Source organism: Barbus barbus, assembly GCF_936440315.1.
Source record: "Barbus barbus genome assembly, chromosome: 19".
Lineage (NCBI taxonomy): Eukaryota > Metazoa > Chordata > Actinopteri > Cypriniformes > Cyprinidae > Barbus > Barbus barbus.
The window spans coordinates 22,871,922-22,898,938 of NC_136747.1; the positions used below are offsets into that span (position 1 = coordinate 22,871,922).

At 37.4% G+C, this 27,017-nt stretch overlaps 1 protein-coding gene across 1 annotated transcript; it reads right to left on the minus strand.

Moving 5' to 3' along the window:
• Positions 1 to 525: 525 nt before the first annotated feature.
• Positions 526 to 26,364, minus strand: LOC306885814 (nuclear GTPase SLIP-GC-like). Its single transcript, XM_079442598.1, has 30 exons — positions 26,259 to 26,364; positions 25,944 to 26,175; positions 25,693 to 25,863; positions 25,206 to 25,400; positions 24,486 to 24,664; positions 24,315 to 24,351; positions 23,939 to 24,022; positions 23,646 to 23,666; positions 21,852 to 22,057; positions 21,606 to 21,733; positions 8,317 to 8,351; positions 7,770 to 7,848; positions 7,051 to 7,083; positions 6,917 to 6,979; positions 6,714 to 6,776; positions 6,260 to 6,522; positions 5,920 to 6,135; positions 5,630 to 5,824; positions 5,335 to 5,513; positions 5,179 to 5,218; positions 4,576 to 4,659; positions 4,404 to 4,497; positions 4,105 to 4,241; positions 3,839 to 4,003; positions 3,598 to 3,755; positions 2,286 to 2,409; positions 1,945 to 2,053; positions 1,348 to 1,481; positions 1,174 to 1,258; positions 526 to 1,046 (listed from the first exon to the last, which is right to left on the minus strand). The coding sequence occupies exons 1-30, from the start codon at positions 26,348 to 26,350 to the stop codon at positions 991 to 993; spliced, it is 3,657 nt and encodes a 1,218-aa protein (XP_079298724.1). The 5' UTR covers positions 26,351 to 26,364; the 3' UTR covers positions 526 to 990.
• Positions 26,365 to 27,017: the final 653 nt, after the last annotated feature.

Below are 27,017 nucleotides of genomic sequence, written 5' to 3' on the forward strand. Positions count from 1 at the left end.
GATTCCTTAGGTTTTGGCCTGTGACCGCCATAAAAATTCCGTTGGACCTCTGGATGCAGCAGCAGTGGGTGAAACAAAGAGAGCTCACAGAGACCCATCCAAATCCATTCATAACTATGTTCTCAAACATTAAACACAATGGAGGGCCATTTGATATAATTGCCATGAAGCTTCTTGAGGTGCCAATTTTTTAATATGTAATAAGACTTAAACTGGGTCTGTTCTGTGCAATCTTATGGATTCTGAATATTTGGATATTACTGAAGATTTGTGATTTTATTTTGTGGTTTTAGTGTATGTAGTGTATAGTGTATTAGTGGTTCTATTGTAGTCACAGCATAGGTCTAAAAAACATGTTTTGTGTCACATGGCAAGGAATACATGTTACATAAGTAATGTTTCGTTTTAACATTTCAATCTTTCCCCACCAACAATGCAGAAATGAATAAACTTTATACGCTTTATATGTCCTGCTTTTTTCTTGTTTATGTCTCTTCAAAATAGGCAAGAAAAGAATTTATTTTTCATTCTGACTTTAATGCTTAAAGCTGTTCAAACACTGTAAATACATTAAGAAATTAGACATATCTCGACAGCCTATTTTAACTGTCACTACTGCATATGAATCAGAAAGACCTTTGCAGTTACATTCCAGTCTATAAATGTATAAAATGTTTTAAGGTTCTTGAAAATTAGACAGCTATGTTTGTAAATGTAATTTCCATGTCTTGCTATAAAACAGTTATAATAAAGATAAATAATCAGTATAATATTTGTGTATCATGCACTCCAAAATAAAACCCAAAGTTCAGAAATTGTATTTAAATGAGCAACTTAAGATAAAATACATCTTCCACCAATCAAATGTACAGAAAAAAGTAATAAAACTAAAGAAAACATTGGCTAAAAATATTACACTTGTTGCACAGTTGTTATGTTTCCTTTGTGATTTGTGCCGTTTCTCTCGGGCTTCTTGTTGTACAATGACCATCAGTCGGATAGTTGCTCCAGAAGTCTCTCCAGCTCTTCAATCTCTCTGGAGACATCTAGAAAAGAAATGTAACAAGATATTACATGAGGAAATGACCAAAAAGAATCAGTCAATATTTCAGATTGCAAAACATTGTTTGTTTCAACTCTTGCTTCTGGGGTGTAGTGGTATTACATTCTCACCAATCCTTGTCTTTTTGCTGATTTGTGATTGTGAGCATTCTATTACTTTCTGTAGTTCATTTTCAAGAGTACTCAATATGCCCAGCTTTACAAAGAAACAAGAGAAGATTCCATTTGACTTTAGTCATTGTACAGCTGAATACAGTATCGTCTTAATTAAAGTGAGATCACTACCTTTAAGTCACTGAACTTTTTAAGCATTTCCATTTTTGCTTTGTTGAACATGTATTGTTTTTTATTATCAACTGTGGTTATTAACAGTTCTTGCATTTTCTTCATGGATCCTGTTCCTCTCACAGCTGCAGCTTCTAAAATAAGCAATAATCGGTCACACTTTAGAATAGGTAACACTTGTTAACTATTAACTAAGAAGATTTTTCCCTCAATAAATTCTTAATTTGCTGCTTATTAATAGTTAGTAAGGTAGTTGTTAAGTTTAGGTATTGGGTAGGATTAGGGGTGTAGAATAAGGCATTAATATGTGCTTAATTAGCACTAATATGTGGCTAATATTCTAGTAATATGCATGCTAGATGTAACCATAAAATAAAGTGTTACCCAATAATCTGTATTCATTCATTTTCTTTTTCAAAGAGACACATCAGAACAAGGAAATACATTATTTCTTGGATGTGCGTTTCATGAAAGTATTGTTTTGTGACATGCTGAGTGGCTTTTTTTTATTAATAAAAGGTGTTTTCTTTTCTGCACTAAATAACAATGTACATTAACATAATTTGTGATTAATTGTAACTCTTCATGCAAGCTTACGCTGATAACAAGAAGCCATTTCCGTCATAATGGTTATCTGTATTGATGAGTAGATGCCCTTCTTAATGTCAACAATGTCTCTGTTGAGCGCTGCCTTCAGTTTGGTTTCCTTTCAAAAGTGGAAAAACACGAAAAAGTCAGAAAAATATACAAACATTAAGTATGTCAGTTTTACATTAAAAGTTTGTCTGAGGTATTTCAGTGCTTACTGCATTGTAATAAATACATCCTGCTTAAATATGAGTTATGAGGATTCACATAGACTTCACCCGAAGACAGACATAGAGGATCAGGGCCAGAGTACGACCCATTAGTGTCACCAAGAGGACAGCTGAACTCACCTCTATTTTGATGAAGTTGTGAATGTAATGCAGTATGTCAGAGCTGGGGTAATCAGAGTCACTCTGGATGATACTGAATTTATCAATCTGTTCCTGCACTGACTTTCCTGTTTTTCCACTCAGACTGCAGACAAAAGAAAAACCATTTACAGTTTATTTTAAAAACATTTTACAGAATATAATTGTAATCCTTGATATATAATCTGAGAATTACTGGAAGGAAATGGGAAAGGCTAAATTCCTAAACACAAAGTTTGCTTTATATTGCTATTATCTAACCTATGCACTGTAAAACCCAAAAAGTAAGGGTAACTCAAATCGTTTGAGTAAACAAATTCCCCTTGGCTTAAACCATGTAAGTTTTAAAACTTGCAGTTAAGTAATTAAGTGATTAATTAAGTGCTGATTGAGCATTAGTGATGAATACCAGCTGTTAACAAACAGAATCACTGAAGAAATAGCCTTAGATGAAATCAACTGAAATAAAATACATTTAATCTCTCAAAATCTGATTAAACAACCCCACAAACAGCATCCCCAGCTCCACTTATTAATAAGCAGACTGACTTTATTTCTGTCAGCCATCTACAGAAGATCTTATTAAGAATTAACTAAGGTTTAGATGTTGATTTATTGTTTCATTTGAAGTAATCATGTTAGAGATCAGTGTCTGCTTTAGTTGGCTCTTGACCCTTGACATTTGTGTTAGTTGTTCCTTGAACATTTGTTACAACTCAAAAGCCCAGAGAAAATTATGTTTGAGTAACTGTGACTTGTCGGGTTTTACAGTGTGCGGTTGTCATATAGTGGCAAATTAACAAAAGATTCAGACCAGAATGGCCCTGGGAGGTGAGCAAATCATTTCTTTTTGTCCTTTACAGAGTGTATACAACTGGCCTAAATAACCCATCACTAGAAGGAAAACCAGTACAAACCCACTCATTTGGGACCTGCATGATATCATGTGTAACAAACATAAGGGTGTTGTTTCCTAGAGAAAACACTTCAAATTAATCTAGCACAAATAATCTGCCACAGTAAAACTACACCCAATTTTCTTATTTACTGGTTTATTGCTCTACATGTAATCTACAGCTGGCCCATGTTTACAAGCTGTGTTTGTTTGTACCCCAATTTAATGTTAAAAATTTGTAAACAAAATGCCAATAATATAATTAACAATAATGTTAATTAAAAACTTGATCATGTTAATGCCCTAAAACTCAACAATAAGCAATACAAATAGTTTCTTGCATTTTATTCTAAACTACACAAAGAGAGACTAGAAATGGAATGATAAAACAAAACTTACGGAAAAATCTGACAGAAATCACTATAAATGCATTTGTGCAAATGTTGTGCCAATGTCTTGTTCAGGTCTAGAACCACATCCCAATTTTTAGACCAATAGTGGCCGATGCTCTTGCACATAGCTCCAAGAACTTTATGGAACCCCCTTCCATGTATATTCTGAGTAACAAAGAAAAAAAATCTACCAGAATTAAAAGGACAGTGATCATTAAAATGGTGCAAAATATTTGAATCACACTCACAGGTGCTATTAATTTCTCTGTGGAAGCAACGCAGGATTTCTCTGATTCTTCCACTCCCTTTGAGAGATGCTGCTCCAGATCATTATAAATGTTGACAAAATATTTGTCCAGTTCAGTTATTGACTTCATTAGGTTCTTCTCAAATTCATTGACTTTCATTTCAATCTAAAACACATCCATACAAAAGCAGTGAATTAAAGAATAATACACAATGACAGCATTCTGAAGACTCACTAATTCTAGCATTTCTAATTCAGACTCTGTACCGTTTTCTTGTATTTATCAAACTGGCCACTTTGGATCAAGGACAAATGTCCCTTTGCTTTATTGACATATTCTCTGGTCAGTTCCCTGTTAATGCTCTTGTTAAGAGTCCTCAGATCATCCTGCAGCTTTGGGATTTCTACAAATAAACACAAGGATGCGATTTGGACACATTTGATCTCACTTTATTAGATATTTTAACTTGTGATTAAAAATATGCAAGCAACAGTTTGGCATGATTATTTTTTGACATGAATGAATAAAGAGGTAAAATAAAAGCAATAAACAGAGGATAGTTTACCTGTTTCACTTGATTCCAGATTTAAATTGCAGTCAAAGAATGCATTGGAACTCACAGTAAAAACTTGAAACTGATTGTCAGTGTTGAATATTTTCTAAAAAGAAAAAAAAAACATATCAGTAGAGATTTTAAAAAGTAAATGTAACAAAGAAAATTAGGCGAGAATTAATACCTTGATTTCAGAATTTTCAAACTTTTCTTTGACCTTTGTCTTGGCAAGTTCATTTCTATGAAGTATGCATGGTTTTTTCTGATCCTAAAGAATAATTAAAAACAAAATAAACTCACACGCACACATACATTTGTATGCATATACTGTAGGTATATTGTAAAATCTGATTCATGGGTTGATTATGTACTATACAGATTCTCCTTTTCATTTCAGTAGATTATTACATTCATTAAATTGCAGTTACAGTGATATGAGCTCGTGGTTACACTATTTAAGGTGTCCTTGTTACAGTGTAATTATTCATTTAACTACTGAGTAATTTTAATTAACTACATGCACTTGCTATATGGTTAGGATTAGGGTTTGGCTTAGGGTTACTTGCATATAATTATACATAATCATAATTAATTGTTATTATAATAGTGAGTAGATGTAACGTGTAACAAGGACACCTTAAAAAGTGTCACAGAGCACTCACTAACAAGTAAAACCAGCAGTACAGACTTACAGGGGAAACTGTCAGATAAATTATACTGGTCTATGAAAACAAAGGGGCAATACTACAGAAACACTTCTAGTACAGTCCTTCTACATTTTCCAAACCTTGTCATCTGGGATTTGGTCTCTTGGAATCCGTGCAGATCTGAAAAATAATATTAAAAAGTTGTGAAGTGTTGCATGCTTACTACTAGATTACTGTAATTACTCAAAATTAGACCACTTCCCAGTCCTTCATGTCCTATAATATTCACAAAATACCTCATATAAGCTCCTGGATTGATATCATCACTCTTTGTACAGATGAAGTTGATGCTTTTGCATTTTCCTCCCGGTCCCAGTTCTTCAATGCAGTGTTTTAATATCCCCCAGGGGTTTCTGTCAGTGATTGCTCGACTGATATTACTTACAATCCACACAGAAGAGCACTCTGACAGTTTCTACAAGATTTAAAATAGGACAGTTATGGTTCATAGTGGCAAAATAGATTTATTGTGTGGTTCTACAGTGTATATGACAAAATGTTCCTTTGAAAAGAATGAAAAACTATATTTACAGATTTCCACAGGTCATCTCTAGTCTTGTTGCAGTCTCCAGTCCCAGGAAGATCAAGAAGAACAATGTGTTCCAGGAGTTCATGACAGTCTGGTATCTTGATTGTCACGCTCTTCACAAGCGGCCAGTACCAGTCACCAGGACTTGACTCACTGTGTTGTATGAAACTTGCAACATCGTTGGTAAATTCAGAGAGCTGTTAAATAGCTTTGTTTTATTTTGCTGAAATCCAAATTAACAATGCAATATACATGTAATATGTTAAATATTAAACAGTCTTCTAAAACTTACATTACTGTTTGAGATTATTTTCTTACTAGTAGACAAAAAATGTTCAATCTTGGCAAATTTTTCATCATTCTTGAGCTCTTCTAATGTTTTCTGGTCTGCATTATCTCCATAGAGCGCAGTGACCTTTTCGACAGCAATTTCAATCAACTCCTCATTCCTGTCCTCACTTTCATCTTCTCTAACACTAAAAACATCATTGAGCTGTTTCTCCCACTCCTGCAGAAGTACAAAGCACACAGTACAGAGAAAAATAAGGCTTTGTTCTGTTCTGTTCAGTCTGGTTTATTTACATATTTATAAAGAACTCTCATTAAAGGCATGGTAGGGTAAATGAGGAAACCTCTTTAGAGAAGAGTTCGATCTCTGCTGTGTAATTGGAGTCAATCAGATTGGCTTCCACCAGAGTAAGAACAGCTGTACAGGCACCAAAACAACCAGACGGTAAGAGATCCTGTTTCCCCAAGATTGCACTTAAAAGAGAGCTCTTTCCTTCTCCTGATTTTCCAAAAATCCCTATGGTTTCTTTCTTCATGCTGCATTTATCGATTTGATCTGAGTTAGTGACTCTTTGCAGAATTTTCCTTGCATTCTCCATGATCATATCTGTGTACAACAAAGAAGAGAGTTACGTCCCCATGATGCTATGTATGACAAAACGTTTTGAAAATATAGTGTAATGTGATATGACCTTTTTAAGTTAGTGTGCATGTCTAAATTCTGCAGACCTTTTATAGGCAACTAATTGATTAGTTACTAGTACAGAATAGAGGTAGACAGATTCAGATTTTACTTACCTGTTGTCAGTGGTGTCTCTACAGTCGAGTTGGATGATTCATGATCTCGTTTTCTTTTAATACCTATCAGAGAATTCATCCCACTCATAAGTGTGCATCCCATTCATAGGTGTGCATGTCTAAATTTTGCAGACCTTCTATATGCAACTAATTGATTAGTTACTAATACAAAATAGAGGTGGACAGATTCAAATTTTATTTACCTGTTGTCAGTGGTGTCTCTACAGTCGAGTTGGATGATTCATGATCTCGTTTTCTTTTAGTACCTATCAGAGAATTCAACTCATTATTTGTCCTTAATCACAGATTGTACTATTATAATCTTTCATTTTTATACCTTGGCTAGCCATTGTAAGGTCGATGTAAAGTCCTGGAGGGGAAAGAACATATATTATCATTAAAGATTATCCATTTTGTCTCACCAATGTTTTAAGAACTTTTTTGTTCTGATTATAACAGAATTTAATTGTCTCACCATCAGAGGAAGTTCTAGATTGTGATAGTAATAAAGAGTAATAAAATATAAGCTAAGGTAGTAAATAAGTAAATAGAATAGCACTGTCTGTTTGCTTATGTGCATCAATCCGAGTGTAAACGGTGAGAGATGCTGAGGCAGGTGAAAAGCGTTTGGTTAAAGGTGAATATTGACCTATTGTGCGTCCTGTTGCAGAGCCCTAAGTCTAAATGCATTTAGGGAAAACAGCATTTAAATTATAATTTTGCCACAGGTTTTGCTTGAACAAGTAAACATATCTAATCAATTTGGGTAATACATTTTAATTTTAATTTTGCAACTTATAAAGCTTTAAAATATGTTTTTAATTTGCATATTTAAACTAGTGTAGAAAATGGCAAATTTAAATTATATAATTGAATTTTTATTTTCATTTTGCACTAAATGTTGCATATTATGCATGGGAAAATGTCCATTTAAATACAGAAATACATTGCCATTTTACATATTGCATTGCCATTTTGTATATTACATTTCAAATTGAATTTTGCTACACATATGCTTCCACAGATTAAAGGCAGACAGATTCAGATTTTACTTGCCTCCTGTCAGAGGTGTCTCTGTACTTGAGTCAGATGATTTATGATTCCACTTTCTTTTAGTGTCTATCCTACGGAACTCCTAAAGGGACATTGGCAAAAAATAAATACAAATCGCGTGCACAAGAGAAAGGTTTTGCGTGAGAAGCTTGCTCTCCTGCTCACGAGGAACTTGGCAGGAGAAGCGTTTTGCATGCTCACAAGAAACTTTTCGCTTGCGTACGAGAAACTTTTTTGAGCTCAGGCATTACAGTTTCGGGTTGGGTCACTTCTGCCATCTTACAAAGAAGAAAACAAGAGCATGCATGCAAGAGCATCCAAGATACAGAAATGAAAGCGTCAGCAAAGGTTCTACCAGGAAGACTAATGTGAAGACATTCATGCATAACTCTGGCTAATCACAGCTTGACACCTGGAGTATATATGTACTGGACTTTCTCTTTTACGATTGCAGTTTATGACACTGACATTCTCCTCCATCCTCCCCACCACCACAGTATATAAACAGAGAATTTCATGGACCAGAATAAACAATTACATGTAAGCTTACCCTATTCTTCGTCTGTGTATTTGTGTCACAAGAATCTCAGGTGTCAGTTGTATCTTGAGACTGTAATCTAAAGAGCTGTTTTCCTCTTCATGCTGCTCGTCAAGACGTTATAAGACGTGTCTAACTACATCAATGAATTTACTTTTGTTCACACAGGATATCTCAGCTTACAGGATGTGTGTGGGAGTGTGTGCAAAGTACAGCAGCATGTAACGCTTGTCATAAAACAGAAACGACCATAAAGGTGTATCATGTATGCCAAAAACTGTGACTGTTTTTAAAAAGGTGCCATAGAATGGAAAACTGTATTTACCTTGGCATAGCTGAATAGTAAGACTTCTGGATATGGAAATGATATACACAGGCCCGGATTAACACAGTGTAGTGTGTTAATCTAAAAAAAGTTAAGAGGACTGTCAAAAGTTCAGGAGTACCTTCTGAATTTGACTCCTTAAAGTAATTTACAAGGGCATTTTTTTTTTTTTTTAAATTTTAGTAAAAGTGTGTCATTATGCCAAATTCAAAAATCTATATTTAAGCTTTTCCAAAATTTCTAATAAAAAAAAAAAAAAAAAAACTGGTAGAATAAGAAGAATAAGTTACCAATCAAAAGAAATCAATATTAACCAAATTAGTTTCCACTACAAAGGTGGCACAGAAGAACACAAAAGTGGCATGTAGGTAAATTTATAAGGTACAGACATTTACAGAGGCTCAGAGGTGGCATGGATGTTTTAAATTCATAACAATGTTGTGAGATTAATGTTTTAAATATAACATTTTGAATATAGAACTATTGTTTGATTTAAATTATTTAAATAACTGAAATGACACTTTAAAAACAAAAATAAAACTGCCAGCAGGTGGCGGCAAGTCACTGATTTTATCACTGAATCATTCATTCAATTGATTCGTTTGAACGGCTGAATCATTCAGGAACGAAGCACTCTGTTTTTGAATGGAGATGTGCAGCGGCTCAGCTGTGACTGTTTGAAACTGTTTCCTTGACGAAATAGAGAAAAATCAGGCAATATTGTTAAAGTCATTCAATGTACATCACTTAATATTAACTTATTGTTTATTGGACTGTTGTATTAATTTAATATCACATTTGCAAACTCCCTTAATAATCTTGAAAAGCTGTCACTCACTTCAGTTCATTGCGATCTCACAAAGCTCCATTATAATCAATGAAGTTCTCTACACTGCACAACGAATCTCTTATTTACACCCCATCTACACTTTGTCATGCATAACTCGGCAATGAACAAAACTCCAGTATTTTGAGTGGATTCTGATTAACATTGCATTCAAGGAATCAACATATGTCTGCAATACATTACTCAAAAACACGCAAGTAGACATCTTTGAAGCTATATATATACAAAACATGAAAAATATTTTAAAGGTCTTGTCATCATCTTAATCACTTGGTGCCCCCCTATTGGCTGGTGCCCCAGGGCACTATGTTAAATATAATTGTGCTATTCATCTAGTGAAAATACAATTAGAGATGTCAAGAACTCAGTTTTGTTTTTGATGTTAAGAATTTGATTTCTGTGAGTGATGTCATGGTTGATAATAAGAATTCAAATTTTACTAGTTACTTTACAGACTTACTGTTGTGGTCACACAAACAAATACATTTTTCAAATCTAGGAGAAAACTTTGGATTGCCATCAAGGGTTGCCATCAAGGGTTTGGATTGCCATCATGCGACCATGGCATGGAAAACATTGAGAATGCACATTACATGTTAAATAGAAGAGGACTAAATAGAGGAAGTGTCATCACGGGCCGCAGTGTGCATGATCAACGGATCGAACCTTTATGGGCAGAGCTGAACAGAGTTGTTTCATATTATTATTCTGGCTTGTTTACTTTCATGGAGGACCAAGGTATACTAGACTTTCTGTGTGAGCTTCATGTATTTTGTTTGCATTTGATTTACTTACCTCGGATCCAGAGGGCAGTTAGGGGATTTAGGGACATGTGGAATAACCATGGACTGTTAACTGAAAGAGGACAAACCCCTCTGCAATTATGGCACAGGGGTATTGTTAGTCATATTGGAATCATCAATACAGCTATATCTGGTTTGTTAGAGAGTGATGAACATTTTGACATCAATGAAAACAGACCACCTCCTGAACTACTGAGTAGGAATAATATTATTGTACACTGTACAACTGTACAACTGTACACTGTACAACTGCCTGAGTTCATTATGTGAACAATAAATTCTCTGTTTGACTTGCCTTTGCCTCTGGGTCCCTTTGTGACATGTGACAGACAACAGGCTAGAACACAGTAAAAGGACTTTTTTATTGCGATTGTTCTGAATTAGAACTCATAAACAAGTGCTGACAAATGTTGCATTAAGGCAGGGACGTGCACAGGGGGGTTGCTCAGGTTGCCCTGGCAACTGCCCATATGCCCTTTTCGACTCACGTTGCCCTTCCGAGGAAAAAAACAACAACATCGTACAATGGATGCAGATTTTCACGTAGGCCTAGATTAATAATAATAATTAAAAAAAAAAATCGAAAAGCCTCATTCACTTCTATTCGGGCACCGAAAGTGAAAGTCAGTAGGGGAAGGGCAAACTCTGTTTACGTGGCTGCTGCACCGCTGCACGTGAGGGGCACCTGAGCTGAGCCTGCATGAGCGGGCGCGAGAAAAAAAACAACAACTCACGGGCTATATGAAGGACTGAGAATAACAGGATCTTTATTAAAATATATATACACAAAGAAGTAAAACACTGAAATACAGCACTCAATCACCTTAACTACTACTAATAATAACACAGAAAAACATGACCTGAGTCATGAAAATCCCTACATCAATATCCCTATCAATATCCTATCAAGTCATTATGTTCTGCTCAGGCAAGATCTTTGAAATCCTCTAAAATAGCCATTGTTTTTTTAGATTACAATTATCTAGCATGCAGCTCTTTAACCCTATACTTTCTAGCATGGTCCTCTCATCTCATATTTGGTGATCATCACTTAGGCCTACCTGCCCTATGTGCCTCCTCACCTCTGATTTTTGAACTAATCAATCATGTTAACAACTTTGCAGCACTTGTTGTGAATTTCACTGACACTGTAGTAGGGTCACTTTGTGAAAATCTATATCTAAATGGTTAATTATAGATCTAGTAAGACAGAAACTAACCTGTTCCCCACTCATATTGGTCTGAAAAGGTAAAGAGGTGTTTCAGGTCTCGGGAGACTAGCATAAATTGACCGACAGCGCCATCTGCTGTTTTGGAAAAGAAAGTTGCTCAATTGCACATGTGAGAAAATCAGCCCGCACTCGTGTGAGAAAATCAGCCTGTCGCATTTGTGAGAAAATCAAGCCAAGTTTCCTCATAAAAAGGCAAATGAGTCTCACAGTTGTAACACACAATACATATATTTGTCCACACCTCTGCATTTTCTCTCAAATAGAGTTTTGTATTTGAAAATCACTTTGCGTTTGTTTGAAAGTTGAGTTTTTTTTGCAAAGCAGATTGTGTTTATTTGCAAAACACTGGATTTGTTTGATAAATATCGGCACAAAAATCGCTCCATATGAGACGCCTCACCCGACAACCGCGACAATCTCGCGCCCGCTCATGCAGGCTCAGCTCAGGTGCCCCTCACGTGCAGCGCTGCAGCAGCCACGTAAACAGAGTTTGCCCTTCCCCTACTGATTTTTTTTTTTTTTTTTTTTTATTATTATTAATCTAGGCCTACGTGAAAATCTGCATCCATTGTACGATGTTGTTGTTTTTTTCCTCGGAAGGGCAACGTGAGTCGAAAAGGGCATATGGGCAGTTGCCAGGGCAACCTGAGCAACCCCTCTGTGCACGTCCCTGTTTGTGAAGCACTATGTTTTTGCTGCTTTGGGACAATGTACAGTAGTCAACATTTGAAGTGGATCAAAAAAGTTCATCAAAGACAAGAACAGGTATTGTTTTGGTTTTAGGACAACTTTGATGAAAGGTTTTGATGCACTTCAAATGTTGATTATACTGTATATTATGAGTGTGTACATACTTCAAGGAAGTCAGTCTACAAATGACTTATGGTTATCTCTGGATATTAAAGTGGGATAGGAGAAAGCATTTTAACACTGAACACTGTCCATTATGAGAGTACTTGAGGGAGTGGATCACAGATCTACAATGGCCTTCATAATAATATTAATTATAATATTTCTTGAATAATTATTAATCGAAGTTACATTTATGCATGATAGAGAATAAGTTGAATATGGCTTTAGTCTGCCTTTTTACTCTCTAAGAAGCTGATCTCATTAGGCCTCATTTACGAAACGTACGACCGAAATTTGGGCGTACGGTCGTTTCTACGCAAAACCTGGAATTTATCGATATGGGCGTGAGGTGGCTACGATCAAATCTCACTTCAGGTCTGAGCTCGTGTATGCAAGTTTTTGAGTTAGACTGAACTTGCGTGCAGCATAGAGAATTTCGGAGAATTGTATAATGACAGCATTTTGTTCATTTAGATTATTTTCCTAAATCGACAAACGAAGCTTCTTCTTTTTTTCCTTTCAGGGCTTTAGCTTTATGCTCAAATAGCACCATAAACAACAGACCGTGAGGAATCACACATTGTCGTATCACACACCTGCAGAGCTTCTGTGAATGGAGAAAAGCAGAAATTATAAAATGAATAAAATAAATATGGCTACACGAAATATATTGCTCTTAATTAACAGATTAACAAAAGAAAAAAAACAGTGCGACAAGTATAGGCCGTTTTGTGACACTCTTAATGCATTTTATTTTTTCTATAACTTTTTTTTTTACTTCATTTAACTCCTCGGTGATCACGCAGGTGCCTCAAACGCACACACACAACATTTCAGCGTTACTAACTTGACATTTCAGTCAAACTAAAATGCAGTCAACCAAACATAAATGTTACACTGCACAATTTACCAGGTCCACTGTAAAATCAGCTTTCAGCGCCGAAACAAACATTTATTGCTGATACATGCGAAACATACACTGATTGGCTTCATCACTCTGTCTCCTCTCCACCAGTAAGCTGGTGTGTGGTGGGCGTTCTGGCACACTATGGCTACCGTCGCATCATCCAGGTGGATGCTGCACACTGGTGGTGGATGAGGAGACACCACCCCTCACAATGTAGAGCGCTTTGAGTGCTTAGAAAAGCAGAAAAGCGCTATATAAATGTAATTAATTATTATTATTATTGCGCATGTGAAGGTGATATTTTACCTGGATATGGAACTCAAGTGAAGTACAAAGCCTTGTTTACATCACAGATAATAGTTTAGCAACCAAATGTTACATGGCAAAAATGGAAACATTTGGATGTTGACTGAGAGAGATGTTTATAAATTTTTCATTATATTTACTGGTATTTAATATACATATAAATTAATGCCATTGTTTGCAATTATAAGGTTAAAGGGTGTTTTTGGAGTAAGATCAATTTCTCTTTCATTAGGTTAGCCTACTTGCTCTTTTTGGCCGGATTATGTTTCTCCGTGTAGTAAACTCTAGGGGCCAGGCTTCTGAACCGGGGTGTTTTTAGGGGCGTTGCCTAATATTCAAATGACGGTTGTTTTCAGAAGCCACATTTATCAATGTACGATCTTTCGTATGATGGGATTGGCGGCATACGAATGTTTCATAAATCGCACGTGAGATCTGTCTTAAATTGATTTGTGCACACGGATCTGCACTCGTTTCTACGTTAGACTGATAAATGTGTGTGTGTGACCATGCCTGATAAGGTTTAGGGCTGAGGCAACCTTGAAGTAAGATAAGTGTTTCTCTGCGTATGTGTGTTAGTATCTGTACAGGGAGAAGCTCAGACAGTCCAGGACAAACGTTCGGCTGCAGATGTCCAGCGTCTCAGATATACGTCTCTGGAGAGACCTCTGATCACTTGTCACTAAAATAGTCATCAAAAGATATGCTTCAAGCTTGCGTCCATATGTGGAAAGCTTGCGTCAATATGTGGAAATTGTCTACGTTTATCTAGGTTTTGGAACCAATCAGAATTTTGCTGACTTATGCATTGACGCAATTAGCAACCTCTGTCAGGGTATAATTGTGGTGATTTTTGTATTGTAAAGCAGAGCAGCCTACGAACTCCGTGCGAGTGTTGAAGCTGACTTCTGCTGATGAAACTGCAAACTATGTTATTCAGTAAATTTTTCTTTAATTTATCGCATCTCTGACTCCTGGTCTTTGTTCATCATACCTGGTCCTTGGGGTTTAACTGTAATTCCCCAACATTACACATTAAATGCCACACATTTAAAGGTGCCATGGAATGGAAAACTATATTTACCTTGGCATAGTTGAATAATAACAGTTCTGTACATGGAAATGACATACCGTGAGCCAAAAACACCATTGTTTCCTCCTCCTTGTGTAAATCTCGTGCATTATGAAAAATAGGCAAATCAGAACATAACACTGACTATGACGTTACAGTCAGGATCACTAATATGTACGCCCCCAACATTTGCATATACCCGCCCATGTTCCTGGCCAGCTGGACCAGCACAGCCAAATCATCAGAAGTTCTGCAGGTATTGTGAAGAAACAATCGAGGACAATAGCGAAAATGGCAGATCATGGAAATAAATGTTATCTTCAGGCTGTGCAGGGTATTGTTAAGTGCATTGATGGATTGGTGCCTGTATTCAGAAAGGCACAGAAAGTAAATAACCTACAGGGACATGGTTAGCTCCTTGCTAACCGTAGCCTGTTACATTACAGTACATAAGAGTTCACTTACCACATAAACAGAGTAAAGAGAGATGACTGAGGATGATGGCGAAAGATTTACAGATCCTGAGCACCACTGACAAGCATCTGATCTTGTGAAATCTGTGGTAAGTACTGCCGCTGTAGTTTACACAGAGCATGTGCCATTACAAATCTCGAAAGTGAAAGTAAAAAGCTATCATGCATTCGAAAGCAGTTTCAATGCCCCGCATATTAATAGTGGCTCCCTGATGCCTGCATTTATATACATAATTACCAACGATATGACTGCAAGAGAAAGTATTGAAATATATATTTTCCTTCCTGCTTTGTGAGCTACTGAAATGAGCAGCACTGTGAATCAGAGCAGAAATCAACCTTGAGCCGCACTTTAAAACAGCCAATCAGAGCAGAGCTCAACATTATTTTTCATGACCCTTCCAAATCAGAATCAGAATGAGCTTTATTGGCCAAGTATGTTTACACATACAAGGAATTTGTTTTAGTGACAGAAGCTCCACAGTGCAACAGAAAGACAGTAACAGGACAGGACACAGGTAATAAAAACAAAATAACAAGAAATAGCCAATAACCAATGTACAAAGCAGCAAAAAGCAAAAAAAAAACAATACACAATATATAATATATAATATAGACAACTATGTATGTACAGGTCAAGTATGTGCAAATTAGAAATGAGAAAAATAAAAATAAAATAAGTGAGTGTGGTGAATGGATAATGTATTAGTTGTGTGTTCCACGTTTATTGTTGAGTGTTCATGAGATGTATTGACTGAGGGAAGAAACTGTTCCTGTGTCTGGTCGTTCTGGTGCACAGAGCTCTGTAGCGTCGACCAGACGGTAACAGTTCAAAGAGGGAGTGTGCTGGATGTGAGGGGTCCAGAGTGATTTTGTCAGCCCTTTTGCTCACCCTGGATAAGTACAGTTCTTGGAGAGTGGGGAGGGTTGTACCAATGATTCGCTCAGCAGTCCGGACTACCCTCCGTAGTCTTCTGAGGTCAGATTTGGTAGCTGAGCTGAACCAGACAGTTATTGAGGTGCAGAGGATGGATTCAATGATGGCGGAGTAGAACTGTTTCAGTAAGTCCTGTGGCAGGTTGAACTTCCTCAGCTGGCGAAGAAAGTACAACCTCTGCTGGGCCTTCCTGACAATGGAGTCAGTGTGAATGTCCCACTTCAGGTCCTGAGAGATGGTGGTGCCCAGGAATCTGAATGACTCCACTGCAGTCACAGTGCTGTTCATGATGGTGAGTGAGGGGAGAGCAGGGGGGTTTCTCCTGAAGTCCACGATCATCTCCACAGTTTTGAGCGTGTTAAGCTCCAGGTTGTTGAGACTGCACCAGACAGCTAGCTCCTTAACCTCCTGTCTGTAAGCAGACTCGTCACCGTCCTGGAGGAGGCCAATCAGTGTGGTGTCATCTGCAAACTTCAGGGGCTTGACAGAGGGGTCTTTAGATGTGCAGTCGTTGGTGTAGAGGGAGAAGAGCAGTGGGGAGTGAACGCAGCCCTGAGGAGCTCCAGTGCTGATAGTTTGAGTGCTGGATGTGAATTTACCAAGCTTTACTAACTGCTGTCTGTCTGTCAGGAAGCTGTTGATCCACTGGCAGACGGAGGTGGGGATGGAGAGTTGAGTTAGTTTATTTTGAAGGGTTTCCGTGATAATGGTGTTAAAAGCAGAGCTGAAGTCCACAAACAGGATCCTCACATAAGTCCCTGGTCTGTCCAGATGCTGCAGGATGAAGTGCAGTCCCATGTTGACTGCATCATCCACAGACCTATTTGCTCTGTAGGTCTGTGGATGATGCAATTACTACTTGATTCTCCAGAGTGCTGGGGGGTGGTGTTTTGTAGCTGGTGATGTCCTTCATTCCTCTCCACACTGAAGCAGGATCACTGGAAGAGAATTTGTTCCTGAGCTTGTCAAAATTTTTGACAAAGGTTTGTTCTTGCTGTGGGAGCGTGCGGTTTCGAGTTCGCTCGGGCCGTGCGCTCCTCTGTCCATGTGTGTGTGTTTTGTTCGGCACGCGGTTCGAGTTCGGTTCTTTCTCTTGTTTTGTTTTGTTCTGTGTTGCACGCAGCTTGTGTTTTTTCACTGGCTGCGTGCTTTCATGTTTGTCATGTTTTGTGAACATGCGGCTTATGAGTCTCCTCATCATTAGCTGCGTGTTAATTTCCTGTTTTGCACATGGCTAGTGATTTTGTTTTGCTGGCCATGTGCTTGTGTTTTTGTTTCGTGTGAGCACATGACTTGTCTTGTCTGGTTCTATGTGCCATGTGCTCTCATGTCAATTATCTTGACCCCACCCACCTTGTTTCCTAATTATTGGTTAATTTGCCCCATCTGTGTAATCTCGTTACCCTCCTCATTTGCTCCCTTCATAATCTCCTTGTGTTTGCAGTCCTGTGCCAGTTTGTCATTGAATGTTGTGTGTGTGCGCCTGGTGTCCTTGCCAGTCTGTTTTCCCCCTACGGGGTAGTTTTTGTTTGATGATTTTATTTTATTATTAATAAAGCCCTATTTCCTCCCGCAAGTGAGTCCTTGCTCTCATCCCTTCTCCCACACCTGACAATCTTATCCTGCCTTCACAGCAATCAGTATTTTTATTCTTTTATTTTTTTTTTTGTAAATATGAGTTTTCTAGTTGGAAATTGATTGCCTTTGTCATATTTTCTACTGGCAAACCCTGAGATAATTTTATACCCAAGTTGTGCAGGCCGTAAACATTGTGGTGGGGAAAACAGTTGCTGCTGGGACAGGTGTTCTCCCACAAAAGCAAGATCACCTTGTTTTAATGTTAAAATCATGCACACCAATAACCATTTCAAGCATTTTGTATGCTTTATACACACCAAAACGGCATGCATTTGACTGAAAATCCAGAATCATCAACAATGAAAACTTGCTTATCCAATTCTAGATGGAGTCATACAGCTGCAGCTCACATGAATGAAAGTGGCATGTCTGAAGTAGTTGATACAGGAATTCCGCAGTCTAATAAAGAGGTTGATTGGCAAAAAGTATTTTATGTATTTTGAAAATACAAAAATACTAAGATTAAATGTATTTAAATACAAAATACATTTGATCTTTTTCAGTGGTATTTAAATACAAAATAGTATTTTGTATTTCAAATACATATTTTAAATAGATGTATTTGAAATACTGCCCATCTCTGCTCGTGGGCAGCATGCCACCATATAGTGTCATTGCGCTTTGGGCTACTCGAGTTCAAGTCCTGGCTTGTGGTCCTTTCCCAAACTAATATGAATTTAGACAACTTGAAATGATGTACTGTATACACTAAATAACGCTCACGCTTCTGAGAATGAACTGAATTTAGAATTTAAACAATCACAATCGGTGAACTACAAGCAAGTTACAATACATACTGTATGAATATTCTACTTTAGCCTATATGTTTAGTTGTTTAATACAAAAACTTATTTTGTGGTGTAGACTATTGCTGTTATTAAGGAATTCAACTTGTATATAACTTTAATCAGAATCAGAATCAGAATGAGCTTTATTGGCCAGGTATGTTTACACATACAAGGAATTTGTTTTAGTGACAGAAGCTCCACAGTGCAACAGAAAGACAGCAATAGGACAGGACACAGATAATAAAAGATGAATTATATTAATAAAGATTAATGCAATTAGTTAAAAGTTTGGTCCAACAATTGAAAGAATTGGGGATATATATAAAAAAAATACAGTTTACTCCTGCAGAGTTTTAGGTGTGCTTTATAATACAAAGACATTTATGGAAAATAACTTGAAATAACTTGAAAATGTTGAGATGCTGTTGCTCTTATCCTTGCCTTTAAATGATGACCTCAGTCAGATAGCTTCCTTGACAGTCTCTCCAGCTTTTCGATCTCATTGGAGACATCTAAAAAAGACATTACCTGATTTTTTTTCTTTTTTTTTCTTCAGCCAGTCTTAATGTTTGCGATGAATTAGACAAGGCCAATATTCAGAGTAATCACTCAAGTAGTTTACTATGCAGCAGATCATTAAAACAAATTTTCTTGTTATTTAATTCTCTCTTACCCATAAGGATGGTTTTGGTGGTTTGTGAAAGTGAGCTTTCCACTGATCTCTTTAGCTCAGATTCAAGGGTCTTGCATATATGCTCCTTTAGAAGGAAACAACAGAATATACATAGTCAAGGTATATAGCAAAATAAGACAATTTTGTGTTGTTTGTAAGTATCTTCAGAGAGAAGCAGCAAATATTTAAACAAAATTGAGAATTTGTGAAATACAAATACTTTTAAGTCCATGAACTGATTCAGAACTTCCATTTTTGCATCTTTGAACATGCTGTGTTTGAACAGTTCAATTGTTTTCATTATTATTTTCTCCCTCTTATCCATGGCGTCATTTCCTTTCAACTTTGTAGCTTCTGTATTAAGTAACATTTAATATTCATTCAAATTTGTACAACCCCATGTGGGCAGCAGTTAAATAATTTTTAATTTGCATGTTGTTTTAAATGTTTATTTACGTTCATAGCCAGCAGTCATTTGATTCTGAATTGTTGTTTGGATTGATGAATAGATTTTCTTCTTTTTATGAACAACTTCTCTCTTGAGCAATGCCTTCACTTTGATTTCCTAATCATGAGATAAAGCAGATAATTATTAGTGGCCTGTTACCCAATTGCATTTCAATCTTTTAAAACTCTTTTTAAAAAAAGGGGGCCCTCTGCTTGAGAAGGCCTTTGCATGTTAACATTTGAGACATGACAATGTGTTATTTTTTTGGAGACAATGAGATTGGTATAAAGATACTTTGCTGCTTCCACTTAAGTAATCATTCATTGAAATAGAGCTACCTGTAGATACATGATGTATAAATATAAGTTGAAAGAAAAAAAACAAAGAAACACATCACCTCTGATTTAATGATGTTTTCCATGTGATATATCATGGAAGATGGTGAGTAAGCAGTGCCATTTTGGATGATACTGAACTTATCGATCTGCTCTTGAACTGACATTCCTGATTTGTTATTGGCATCAGCACTGTAGTAATGAGGCAAAAAAATATAATTTTAATGACAAATGACCAAATGGGTACTAATAGGTCATCCTAGACTGTTCAAGTCACCTGAATTATTGTATTAAAGGCCTTTGAATATCATGAGTTCACAGTTAGTTTATATGCTGTAATTTTGTGTCACTATTGTAATTTGTAACAAATTCACGCATCACTACTGATTACATATTTGTATACATATCTATACTATACATATCTATACTTTAATTTGAGGGTATTCTCATCAGAATTGGAGGAAAGGTTAAGGAATTACAACGCTTTAATATGTACCCCCCCCCCCCCCCCTTTTTTTTTTCAAGGGACCATAATTAATTGGACAATTGACTCAAAAGCTGTTTCATGGACAGGTGTGGATTATTCTTTTGTTATTTCTACATCAATTAAGAGAAAATGCCAATGAATACTGGCTAATTGATTTTGCATACCTGAGACACTCCCCGCTAATACGGGTATAAATAGGCGACAGGTGTAGCCACTTATCAGGTTTTACGCTGAGGAGCCGAGAACTTGTCCTTGGCCACCAGCGATGGTTCAAGGTTGTAGCAAGGGGACATAACGTCTCTGTTCCCTCCATCAGGGAACGAGGGTTACATACGTAACCGAAACATTCCCTATCTGTCGGTCATTACGAGTTATGTAGAGTGACAACATTATGGGCTCCATGGAGAACGCCATAACCTGAACCCTGTTACAATCTTATGGCATAGCAAATGTTGACAAGCAACCGCGTGACAGACAAATGCCATGCAAAGGTCATAACCTTCCCATCGCCCCAGCCCAAATTCGCTGACCTTGGTACCCACAGGGACCACAGGTGAGTACATCACTGCTGGTGATAGCCAAGCTGCTGTTCCTTTCACCACAGAAATTAGAAGGGATTTCGACCTTCAAGAAAAGATTGCTTCAAGTCTTTCCTATTTGTTGTTACAGCTTGGCAGTAACGACAGGGAAGCGAGCCTTCTGGAGAAGGGTGCTACGGAGGCCACATCCTGCCCGAAGGCAGGTGGCATGTGGAGACACTGATATGGACTGACCCAGGCACAGCTCGCCTTGAGATTGGTACACCAAGGCGATAACATCCACTATCCAGTGGGCCAACCTCTCCTTGAAGACAGCCTTCCCTTTCTGCTGACCTCCGTCCAGCCAGGATAATAGAGTGATCCCAGGAGGGCACCAGAGGTGGCCTAGGAGGTTGCAACCTCCTGGCACCCCTCAGGAACCTCACGTTGAGATCACGCTTTCACAGGGACCGGTCGTCCATTGCATCAAAATGTGCTTCGATAGCAGCTACATACACTTTCAAGGTGTAGGGTAACAGCCTATGCTCCAACCTTCCTTGAAGGGAAGAAAGCACTACTCCAATCGTGCATCTTCGGGGGTCCTCTCCGTGAGAAGAACACCAGATTGCAAACAGACTCCACCCCAAGGTAAGAGCTCACCTTGTAGAGAGGGCTCTGGCCTGAGTGAAAGTGTCTTCCACCGCCGGTGGACAAAACCCTTAAGTCTGCCACGTTTCATCCAGGAACCAACATGGAGGTCCTTCCTCAGAGGGATGCACCAGGAGGTGCTGTCATGAGGAGCATGAGTTCCGAAAACCAGGAACGGGTGAGCCAAAATGGCGCAACTGGCAGGACCTGTTCCTCATCCTCACTGACCTTGCACAGTGTCTGTGCAAGAAGGCTCACTGGGGGAAACGCATACTTGCGTAGAGCCCAAGGCCAGCTGTGCACCAGTGTGTCTGTGCCGAGGGGGCCTCAGTCAGGGAGTCATACAACTGACTGTGGGAGGCAACCAGGTTCACTTGAGCTTCCCTGAATCGACTCCAGAACAGCCGGATTGTCTCGGGATAGCCATTCTCCGGGGAGCGTGAGATGTCGTGAGAGCACATCGGCTGCACAATTGAGCTCCCCCAGGATGTGGACGGTTGCACAGCGCCTTCCTTTCCATGGTAAAGTAAAACCCTTTCACAACATCCCACCAAGTGAAGAACACTCTCCCAGAGGTAGGCATGTCACTGTCAAAATCTAAAATCAAGAGAAGACTTCACGAGAGAAAATACAGAGGGTTCACCACAAGCTGCAAACAAGGCCAGATTAGACTTTGCCAAAAAAAAATTTAAAAAGCCAGACCACTTCTGGAAAAGCATTGTTTGGTCAGCTGAAATTAAGAGCAACCTCTACCAGAATGACGGGAAGAAAAAAAAGTCTGGAGAAGGCTTGGAACAGCTCATGATCCAAAGCATTAAATATCAGCTGTGAAATATGGTGGAGCAGTGTGATTGTGGAATATTCTGCAATAGCCAAGTCAATCTACTGATTTCAACCTGATTGAACATGCATGTCACTTGCTGAAGACAAAACTAAAGGCAGAAAGACCCACAAACAAACAACAACTGAAGTCAGCTGCAGTAAAGGCCTGGCAAAGCATTTCAAAGGAGGAAACCCAGTCTCTAGTGATGTCCATGAGTTCCAGACTTATTCTCAACAAAATATCAAAAATGTACATTTTATTTATGATTATATTTATTTGTCCAATTACATTTGAGCCCCTGAAAATGGAAGGACTGTGTATAAAAATGACTGTAATTCCTAAGCATTTTATGTTATATTTTTGTTCCAGCCCTTGAATTAAAGCTTAAAGTCTGCACTTCAATTTCATCTTGATTGTTTTATTTTTAATTCTGTTCTGGTGACATACAGAGCCAAAATTATGAAAATTGTGTCGGTGTCCAAATATATATGGACCTGACTGTATATTTCAATGCACTGATGACCTAACATTCTAAATTGTTTTTGTTTTTCTCAACTGAAGGTATATAGTGTATAGGGAATGACAGAACATACGGAAAAATTAAATTAAACTCAGCATCGATGTTGTCATGCATGTGTTTGGCCAAGCACATGTTTAGGTCTAGGGGTGCATCCCAGTTTTTTGGCCAATAGCATCCTTTATTCTTGTACAATGCTTGAAGGGTTTTATGGAATCCCCTCTTATCGTTAGGTGCAACCTGATTCAGAAAGCAAAAATATCACTGCAGATAGAAACCCCAGAAAACATTTTCAACATTTCACATACAACAGCATCACACTTACAGAAGCAATCATGGAGTTTTTGGCATCAACACACAGTTCCACTGATTTCTCCACACCTTTTGAAAGACATTGATTCATAATCTTGTAAAGTGAGTCAAAATGACAATCCAACTCCTTCAGTGCCTTTGCTATATTCTCCTTCAAATTTTTATGGACTCGACCATTTATCTCCACCTAAAACCCAAAGAAATGTAGCAGTAAATAACTGTAAAAAAAAAATCTTATTTAAGAAGACATCTTTAAGTGAAATATTAGTAATTCTGACTCATACCATTTTTTCATCTGTATCTAGGTGGATGCTTTGAATGAAGGACAAAACTCCCTTCGCTTCATTGACATAATCTCTGGTCAGTTCTCGTTTAATTCTCTTGTTAGTGTTCTTCAAACATTCTTGAAGTTTTGGTATTTCTGCAGATAATTGGCAACAATATTTAAATGAATAGAGAGTAATAAGACACAAAAACAAACTTTTTGTTTTTCTGATTTTACTTGATAACCTGTTTCAGTCGGTTCCAGATGTGGATTTTTATCTAAGTATGTTTTGGAGCTGACAGTGAAAACATCAGCGATGAATCTGGCTTTTGATTTCTGAATAAGAGTAAGAGTAAGACTAAGACTAAGACTAAGACTAAGACTAAGACTAAGAATAAGAATAAGAATGTTTGTGTTTACATATATACCATGATTTCAAGACTTTCAAACTTCTTTTTCACAGTTTCCTTTGCACAGCTGTTCCTATCATATATGCACCATGTTGTCAAATCCTGGGGGGAAAAAATTATGTTACAAATCAAATGAAGTGCCTATAAATTATGTCTGATTTAGTGGATGATAGTGAGCAAGATAGCAATGTAAACTAGTTGGAAATTTAAAATTAGCCAGTGAGTCATATCAGGCATTTCTGGATTTTGTAGATCTTGAATTTTGTTTACATATTTTATACAGCTTTTGACTGTCATCAAAATAAGTCATAAATTGCAGACAGCAAATAGCTCACTAAAGTTTAGAAGACTGCATTAGAATAATACAGAAAAATATATTTGCTTGTAAATTTACCAAACCAGAAATTTCATCTCCAGAGTGGCGTTCAAATCTAAAATAAATAAATACAATGCATTAAATAATTAAAAAAGAACTGAAATGAAAAAGTAAAAACAATTATTAATTAAGTTAATATGTTATGTTGAAAGAAATGCAGATTATTGACAAAGATCTCTTTATTCTAACCTTAGATATTCATCTGAATTAATGACATCGGTCTTGGTACAGATGAAGTTAACGTTTTTGCACTGTCCTCCTGGTCCCAGGTCTTGAATGCAGTCCTGTATTATACCCCAGGGGTCTCTGTCAGTGATTGCTCGACTAATATCACTTACAACCCACACAGAAGAGCACTCTCTCAGTTTCTATGGAATTCAAAAATAAAAACTGAATAAAATATGTGCATATCTGGCAAACCTCTAGTATTACACATTTGCTTATGTTGAATTTTTATATGTATTCCAATGTTAAAGGAATACTTCACCCAAAAATGAAAATTCTGCCACCCAATACTATCATCCTCATGAATCAACAGAATGATTTGTTCATGAATCAGAGCTCACTACTTCTCTTGTGGATGCTGCAAGCCAAGGAGAGTTTTTGTACATAAAGGGACTTTTAGTCTGTCTCACAAAATTGCCATATGGCTTGAGAATATTTGTAACTAAATGCACGTGTTTTGAGACACTTTTATGCTACTTTTAGTGTGTCTTTTGTGCCCTTTAAATTCTCAGTCCTCATTCATTTTAACTGTATGAAAAAGAGCTGTCAATACAACTATTCTTCAAAATCCTACTTTTGTATTTCACAGAAGAAAGAAACTCATACTGGTTTGGAATGACAAGGGTAGTAAATTATGACAGAATTTTCAAATTTTAAGTGTTTTTAAAAGAGTGTAGTGTTTACAGTTTTCCACAGGTCATCTCTTATCTTGTTGCAGTCTCCAGTCCCAGGAATATCAAGAAGCACAATGTATTCCAGGAGTTCACGACAATCTGGAATCTTGATCGTCACGCTCTTCACAAGCGGCCAGTAGCAGCCACCAGAACGTGATGCATTGTGTTGTACGTAACATGCAACATCTTTTTTAAATTCAGAGAACTGTTGAAGTAAATAACATTGAATTAAATTTTCCTTCTTAAATTTGAATAGTCTTAATGACTTTTATCATCCAGACGACGAGTTGACATCAGAGCAGAGCTTAGTTATAACGGTATGTTTTGTCTTGGCCAGTATCGGTGCAAATGTTCAATAGTTTTTTTCAGACATGATTTAAAGCTATAGTGCCTTGACAAACAGAATTTCTAAATCAAATGTACCCTGAAAATATTTAGTGAACTAAAAGTGTGGCCAGGTGTCATGTGTCTACATACAGTATGTATTTACCCCTTACTTCAGTGTGTGAAATAGTTTTTTTCGTGGCAGACAGAAGGTTATCAATTTCAGCATATTTGTCATCTTCCTTAAGTTCTTCCAGTGTTTTGTTATTTGCATCATTTCCATACAGTGCAGTGATTCTTTCTTCGCTCCTGCTATCAGTTGAAGAAATCTCATTTTCCCATTCCTGGCAAACAAAACAAACAAAAGACTGTATACACACATTGTGAAAGAAATAGAGTTTTTTGTTTGAATGTTAAAAAGAACCTCTTTAGAGATGAGTTCGATCTCTGCTGTGTAGTTGGAGTCAGTCAGGTTGGCTTCCACCTGAGTTACAACAGATGTACAGGCACCAAAACAACCAGACGGTAAGAGATCTTGTTTCCCCAGGATTGCACTTAAAAGGGAGCTCTTTCCTTCTCCTGTCCTTCCAAAAACACCAATGGTTTCCTTTCTTTTGTTGTCTCTATCCATTTTATTCATTTTTGCGATGGCATCTCTACATCATGATGAAAATAACTGTAATTGAATACTACGTCAAAATTATATATACATTTTACATAATGCTTCACAAGTACTTACAAAATGTTGTTTTTTTGTTCAATTGTTGTTTGAACTGTGCTGGTAATGTTTTGCATTTTAAATTTAACATCTGCAATGATATTTATCGCCATCTTCAAAATGAACATATCTGTGTTCAGTAAAAGTGGGAGAATTCATAATAAGATTGTTAAACTGGCACAAAATTGGTAGCGTTGGTTTGAAAATTGATAATCATCAAAACATTGTACACTTAAGCAGTCTGAGGATGGCTGTAACATTATTATAGGTTACAGATGGACATACTCAGAATTACTTGCCTGAAAGAACCTTTGCACTGGTACGTAAATCACATGGTTCACGTTTTCTTTTAATACCTGTCAGAGAATACATACACATCAATTTTGTACTAAATCAACAGTGTGTGGTGGCTGTTTTTGGCCAAAATGCCTAAAGAAAGATATATATATATATATATATAATACGCACACATATGCTCTGAAGTAAGCTGACCCTGAAACATAACCTACTCCAGAGCAGGTTATGTTCAGAAAATAAGTTGCTATGGCTACTTACCCTGAAAGTTACCTCAGTTTCCGGAACCTCCAACCAAAAGTACAGCGAAATTTGGGTATAACGCAAAAAGTCGTGGCCTAATGGTTAGAGAGTCGGACTCGTAATCCAGAGGTTGCGGGTTCGAGTCTCGGGCCGGCGGGGATTGTAGGTGGGGGGAGTGAATGTCCAGCGCTCTCTCCACCCTCAATACCACGACTGAGGTGCCCTTGAGCAAGGCACCGAACC

Excerpts from the sequence above, each read along its gene's own strand:
- LOC306885814 (XM_079442598.1), bottom strand. The coding sequence starts at position 26,350 with ATGGCGATAAATATCATTGCAGATGTTAAATTTAAAATGCAAAACATT. Across the intron at positions 24,352-24,485 it reads AATTCAGATGAATATCTAAG|ATTTGAACGCCACTCTGGAG; the intron begins GTTAGAATAAAG and ends TATTTATTTTAG. Across the intron at positions 4,242-4,403 it reads TCTGGAATCAAGTGAAACAG|AAATCCCAAAGCTGCAGGAT; the intron begins GTAAACTATCCT and ends GTTTATTTGTAG.